The sequence below is a fragment of the Cibotium barometz genome, chromosome 10, assembly GCF_041138505.1.
Source record: "Cibotium barometz isolate CiBa-2024 chromosome 10, ASM4113850v1, whole genome shotgun sequence".
In the NCBI taxonomy this organism is placed as follows: domain Eukaryota; kingdom Viridiplantae; phylum Streptophyta; class Polypodiopsida; order Cyatheales; family Cibotiaceae; genus Cibotium; species Cibotium barometz.
In genome coordinates this window covers 33,721,082-33,728,265 of record NC_141055.1, presented here as the reverse complement: position 1 = coordinate 33,728,265, position 7,184 = coordinate 33,721,082, and the positions used below count along the sequence as shown (strand labels likewise).

Below are 7,184 nucleotides of genomic sequence, written 5' to 3'. Positions count from 1 at the left end.
CCATGCACGATGGGCCCCTCAGGGCCGCACCTCACTGACAAGACATTGAGGAAGACTAGAAGAGAGAGGGAGCACTGTGCCAGTTTTGTTGTACAAGGAAATCCAAACCCCAACCCTAAGCAATCATCACCATCTTTGTACTCCTGCTCCAAGTTTCACTACCCTCCTTATTTATTGCTTTATTCAACAACACTTATTAGTGAAGAAAATAGTGCAAAAAATGTGCTTGGAATTCCAATTAAGATAGGCCTAAATTCGAATAAAGCAATAATTTTGTTGCCGTATTCTTTGAAGCACTCTCTGTGTGCTAGAATGGAGACACTCTCACCTCTTTGAACTTTATAGGCATTTTTCAAATCTCACCAATGCAAAATACACTATACTCCGGTTTTTTGCACATTATTTTACGTCTCCATTCTAGTGCTGTGTGCTAGAATGAAGACGTAAAATAATGTGCAAAAAACCGGAGTATAGTGTATTTTGCATTGGTGAGATTTGAAAAATGCCTATAAAGTTCAAAGTTGAAGATTTGGAAATTTGATTAGTTATAAATACCTTTATTAAACTATTATAAATTTGTAAAAATACCTCCCATATTTAGAGACAAAGGTTTTTCACTTGGTAGAGAACTTTTTTTCTCACTGTGGTTATAGAGACAAAAGGTTCCTCTATGGGGTTGCACTCTTATATACATGTAACCTCATGTATATTTGCACTTCCACACATTAATTACCATTGTAGGACTACACATCGACTGTCATGGTAGGAACTATGATATTAATAATGAGAGATGAAATTCTTACAAAATTGAGCCCATATACCAAGCAATCAAAACCTTTGATAATACTAGATTCGATCACAATGGACACACAAAGGTATGATTTCACCAAATTCCTGCCATCTCTTCCACTACTGGGTTGGATAAACTTGCCGAGGCTTGTGTTAAGAAAGCCGAAGATCAATATTTAACCGGGCTAGCAAGTATGTTTTTCATTGAAATTGACCCCAACCTACGAGCCTTCAGTGAGGGCTATAGATTGGTTTTGCCAAGGGGTGTTGGAGAAGCCCATCCCTACAAGCTCGCTTTCTGTCACAGTTTTTCCCTCTACCCATTCTGATCCAGGTTCATTAAAAAACAATACTTCACAAGTAATAAGAGTAGTCTAGGCATAAGTAGGGCTCATGTGGGAAAACTATTAACTATGGAAGGGAGTGGAGATGACCAATGATGATATCTTTTGAAGACCCTACGCTTCTTTTTGTAAATTGTGGGGATAAGAAAACTCTTGCAAAGATGAAACTTTTGTGTAAATTTTTGATTTTATATTGCTTTGATTCAAGAAGGGGGGGGAGGGGGGTCACACTAAGCACATACAAAAGGAGCATGTGTGACACGAATTCATTGTTTTAGTTACATATTAATTATTATTTTTTCGTGGGTGCATATTCACTCTTTGAAGATTAATTAATTTTTTCATGGGTGCCCGAATTTAATTTTTGGTTAAAAAAACTTAGGCAGACTAAGGTTTGCAACCTTAGTGTAGAATAGATTTTAATATTTATTTATTAATCCTTGTACAAATTAAAATTTCACAAAAAAAGCTAGCAATTTCACAATGGTGAGCTTCAAAGATGTTTTTTAAAAAATAGAGGGCTTCAATTTTTAACAAAAACCATCATATTAAAAAAAATTCAAATACAATACTGTCGCGTGTTCTCGAGCTAAAATTGAACCCATAATCACAATTAGGTAGGGGAGTGATCCTTACGTATTGCCTTTTGTTGATACAAAGATTACAACATACCAATAACCACAAAAATTTCACAATTCGATAATTTTCTTTTTAAAAAAGCTCAGTGCAAGCACAGCTCGACCAATCTTGCCTTGATTATGTGGTGTGGGTCATACTAGCGTGAGCGGGGGTCCCATGGATGAGGCGGTTGAGACCAGGGACATAGCAAGGCTGACTGTGTCGATGAATCTATAGCACTTGGAAGTAAGCTGCCGTAGTGTCGAAGAAGATGATGTGCACATTGAGGTACTTAACAAAAAGCTTATGGAGGGCAACGCGAAGCATGTGATTGCACGAGTTTAAAAAAATCGAGCGCTTCAATTAAAGAGGGTACTAATTATTCACTCACATGCAAGCTTTCATCACCGTTGATGTGTGTCATATGAGAAAGTGGCAAGGGTTTATGGAACTAGGGATAGCAACGGCATGAGCCAACCTCGCCAAGTTTGGGATCAAATAATCTAGCGCGCTACCAGCAATTTTAAAAAATCAAGCACTACCAACAGACCATAAAAAACATTAAAAACTACAATTTAAAAAAAATCAAGCGCTACCATCATATTAGAAAAAACAAATACAAATGGCTTTAAACACCGTTTCTCCACAGATATACTAGCATCAACCTCGTGATGGACAAATTTGGCATAGTGTGGGTGGTTTTAATGCAATCCATGCACGTGTCGAAGCTAAACTTCAATACAATCCCAAGATTTTTTCTAAAAATAAGCCTTTGAACCTTTAAAAGTTATAAACAACCATGCGAACCTTCAAACCACAACTTTAATGATCCTTCAAAACGCAAAAACGCGATTGTAATTAATAAATAGAGACAAAAATATTTTGGGCTCAACTTAGCCTAGCAAAATTTAGAAAATCTCCTAATAATTAGAGTAAGTGAAGAAAATGAATTACAATCTCATGGTGAAAAACTTCAATCCATGGTTTAAAAGGGTTTTCAGCACGTGAGGGCGGTTGCTTGCTTTTCGTGCAAAAGTGCACTCTCTTTAAAAAGCCAACCCAGAGGAAAAGTGCAGCCGACCAACGAGTTCTTTAACAGTACGAAAGAAAAGGATGTCACGGAAACTGATTGGTTAAAGCACGACACAAAAATACAAAATTTCTCTATGAGAGGGAGAGATTACTCGATTTGAGAAATATCTTTCCTTCTCCCATCTATTCTCAAAAAATGAGTAACCTAGCTGCAGATCTATCTTTTCCCCAACACTGCACGGTCACACGTACAGGAACACCCAAAAGCCCAATATCCCCACACAGGTAAAACACAAAAGCCCACAACAGACCAGCGATTTGAAAGAATGCATACAGTAAAACCTAAAAGGCCTGCACACCCCCCAAACATTCCACAATGCAATATGCTCAAGATCCAACATGTATTTGTCTGCAAACACAAAGTAGCATGCGATGACAAAGGTGCAGCAGAGCAAAAAAATTTGAAGCATTATTGCATTAATACCCACCCATACTCCTTCCACTTCTGCTTAAGCCTTGAATCACCATTACTTGTTATATCAATATCGGCACAGCACGTGTAAAGCTTCAGTAAACAGCTCAAGACATCACTGCTTACAGTAGTAAACAAGCTTTGAGCCACTATATGGACAGCAAACACATAGACGTGTACATCCTCTACAAAATGGTTTCACTAGACTAGCCATTACCACCTCCCTTGGACTAAACCCAAAAAGAAACACAAACAAAACTGCTTACAATGGGCTATTCTTCAAGATTTGAGGGTGAGTCTCAAGGTCAATCACAAATCTGTACTTTACATCTGATTTCGTGAGTCTATCCATGGCTGTGTTCAAATAGTCCACAGAGATCTTCTCAATAGTGCAAGTGATGTTCTTCTCTGCACAAAAGTCCAGCATCTCCTGAGTCTCCTGTATGCCACCAATAAGACTACCACCCACAAAGCGTCGCCCTGCAAGGCAAAAGAAGAGGGCAATAGAGAAACCCAAATCATTACAGTGTAAAGTAACACTTGAAATAGTTATGAAGTTATGCTTGGATGACCACACTGACTAAATTGATTTGTTAGATGTAAGATATATTCCTTTCCACTCAAAGCACCATAAGCATGAAACCCACTTAATAAAGCTGTACATATAAGGCCCAATAATCTAGTACAACCCAGTAACTAGATCTAAACACAGGCATCAGCTACACAACTCAACTAAAAAATATGTTAGTACACACTAGCTTAAAGTCACTCGTCTGTGGAGATGCCACTACATGTCTGATAGAGAATACTGTAATAGCATTCAATTACCAAAGATCACAGGCCCAGGTCTGAGCTTAAAGGATTTTAAAAGGTACACAGTTAGTTAAAACCCATTCATTTGTAGACAAGCAAATACATGTCCAATATAGAATCTTAGTAATGTACATTCAAACTTACCAAAGATCACAGCTCCAGGTCGCAGCTCAAATGGTTTTACAGGAATTCCAACAACGACCAACTTCCCATTCACTGTGAGTAAACTCAGAAGAGGCTCCAGTTCATGAGGGGCAGAAACTGTGTCAATGATGTAGTCAATACTCTTGGAGGCTTTCTGCATATAAAGACAAATGCTTAGCCACTTGGGATTTTCATATGTTGGCCAAAATTAGGGAAGGAAAAAACTGCAGAAGGTTGATCTTCCAACTACAACTTTAACTCCAGGCCAGTGAATCTTTTAAATTTTTTAATATGTAAAGAGTAAAACCCCCCATATCCGTCCAACCATGCATGCATGAATAGTAGAACCAGCTGTGAAGACTATGCCTATGCAGATGTATGCTTTACTACATTAACAGTCTTAACAGCTTTAAAATCACCTTCATTGCATCCTCATCAGAGCTAATAAGGAAGTTATCAGCTCCCAAAATCTCCCTTGCTTCCTTCTCTTTCTTTGGGGATCTGCTGATAACAGTAACCTTGAGGCCAAAAGCTTTGGCAAACTTCACCGCCATGTGGCCAAGCCCTCCCAGCCCAACAACTCCTAAATGTTTACCTCTCTCTCTCATGCCAAAGTAACACATGGGGCTGTAGACAGTAATTCCTGCACAAAGCAATGGTGCAGCCCCATCCAAAGGCAAGCTCTCGGGGATGCGGAGAACAAATCTGACAACAAAGTAACAAACGACATTTAACCACTTAATCAATTAAACAAAGGCATCAAATCCTTGCAATTTTTTAAAAATGAATGATCTACATTATTTTTCTTTTATAAAATAATCAAACTGTATGAACCTTTTTATGAAAGGTACAGCAACAAATTTTGAAGACATTATCAGAAAGCTCAACTTGAAAGAGTGCAAATAGAACTAGTTTTTAAGTATGAACCTTACCTCTCATTGGTTACCATTAGAGTTGAGTAGCCACCATAGGTGGGAGTTCCATCCATGTCTACACTGTTGTAGGTCCAGGCAGTCTTTGGACAGAACTGCTCAACCTTTTTCTCACATGCATCACACTCACCACAGGACATCACCATGCATCCCACACCCACATGGTCACCCACCTTAAAATTAGTAACTTCTGAACCCACCTCAGTTACAATGCCCACAACCTCATGTCTGCAAAAATTGCAGAAAATAAGACAAATCCAGTGTTGCCACAACAAAATGCAAAACAGCTGTACATCCAGAAAAGCTTATACAAATCAAGTTAGTAAAGCAGATGTAAATCTCAACACCTCCAAAACTGAAGATTACACACAACAGCACACTCTGAAGCCAGTTAAATGAAGTAACTCCATATATAACCATTGAGACTGACATGAATAACTATTGAAAGTAAAATCTACAGAAAATATTGGTCATATCACAGGGTGGTTCTTGATTAGAAATGCCAAGATCATTAAACTGTGACATGCCCATGCCCAGGTGAAAACCGCAACAAATGGGCAAGAATCTGAGCTACATAAGAGCGATTTGCAAATTTACATGGCAACACTAAACCCTTACATGGCATTAACATACATACATCATTGAGACGGATCTATTGTTTGACATGCATCATATGCTGTCAACATGCTTGTGTTGTTTTGCCTACACCAGCATGGATTTGTTCTTTGATATGAAGTACTAAAAAATAAGAAAAAGCATTGAAGATTCAATGCTACAAAGGATACTAGGCAGGTGTACAGAAGTTCAAGTGGCATAACTAAGACCGTTAAACTCTGAGATGGGCATGCACACACAGGAAAAATGTAGCAAAAACAAAGAATAAAACTGTAAAAGATAAAGCAGGTGTGCAGCTGGTATTTACACATGGAAGAAGAGGGGCAGAGAGAGGAGGTTTTACCCTGGAACCATGGGGTATTTGGAACCATTCCATTCATTGCGAATCTGATGCAGGTCGGAGTGGCAAATCCCGCAGTGGGTAACTTTAAAGGTCACATCATTTGGCCCAGTAACCCTGCCATGGCCACACAAAAACAATAAGGAATCAACTTCGATCAACAGCAAAAACCAGAAACCCCGAGTTCGCAAAGCAGAGGCAACTTTGCATACATAGAAACAGAAGAAGAAAGAAGAAAAGCTTGCGACCACATAAAACCTTGACCATCAGTTGCCGCTTCAAACCTTGCCGGCACATTCAATGACAGAAAGAGCTTGTACACACGCAAACACTAGAGAAGCTACAAATACAAAAATCACTCGTTGTCTTTAGCAAAAGAGAAGCTTGCAAAAACAAAAGCATGGCTTGTCCTCAAGCTTGCAAACAATAAAAACGTCATCGAAAACCCTAGCTTGTCTTCAGGTTGGCAAAATACGCCCTAGCTTGTCAGCGACAAAAAGCTTACCTGCCTGTGGCTGAAGGGAAGCATGCAAATCGCAGAAAATGCAAAAGGAAGGAAGGGAGAGGCAGGAGAGAAGCTTGAAATAGCTGGTCCTTGACAAACACCATAGCTTACGCAGAAGGAAAGCTTGCGAAAACACAGAAGCAGAAGAAAGAAAGAAAGATCGATTTACCTGCGGGTGAAGGAGAAGGGGGTGAGATGGCCTGAGCTGTCGTGGGCAGCGTAGCCTTCGACGATGACGGTAGCCATGGCGAGCTTGGAAGGAAGCAAGCACGCTGCACCACCAGCGAACTGCTTGATTGACGAAGAAGGAAAGTGCGTCTCTTTTAAAACGTCGCTCTTTTTGTACAGTACCCATAAGCCTAGTACATAATAAATAAATAAATTGGAGTTTCAAAATCACACTAATAACATCTAAAAATGGTATTTATTTATTTATTTTGGCCTTCTCTCTTTTCCGATTCTGTTGGTTTCGTTCTTATGGTCGTGTTTCGATGTGAAGTTAATGAGGTGGCCATGGTTAGATGTGGGTTATGTCATCTTCTCCTCGTTGTCTCGTGCATGGCTCCACTTAAGGGCTATC

At 39.3% G+C, this 7,184-nt stretch overlaps 1 protein-coding gene across 2 annotated transcripts; it reads right to left on the bottom strand.

Moving 5' to 3' along the window:
• Nucleotides 1-3,295: 3,295 nt before the first annotated feature.
• On the bottom strand, nucleotides 3,296-6,915 carry LOC147634813 (putative mannitol dehydrogenase 1). 2 transcript variants are annotated; one of them, XM_086804000.1, is made up of 6 exons: nucleotides 6,774-6,915; nucleotides 6,103-6,216; nucleotides 5,145-5,372; nucleotides 4,632-4,917; nucleotides 4,213-4,366; nucleotides 3,296-3,735 (listed from the first exon to the last, which is right to left on the bottom strand). In XM_086804000.1, the coding sequence occupies exons 1-6, from the start codon at nucleotides 6,848-6,850 to the stop codon at nucleotides 3,518-3,520; spliced, it is 1,077 nt and encodes a 358-aa protein (XP_086660126.1). In that variant the 5' UTR covers nucleotides 6,851-6,915; the 3' UTR covers nucleotides 3,296-3,517. The 2 variants fall into 2 exon arrangements, with proteins under 2 accessions (XP_086660126.1, XP_086660127.1); XM_086804001.1 differs by lacking the exon at nucleotides 6,774-6,915 and adding an exon at nucleotides 6,358-6,470.
• Nucleotides 6,916-7,184: the final 269 nt, after the last annotated feature.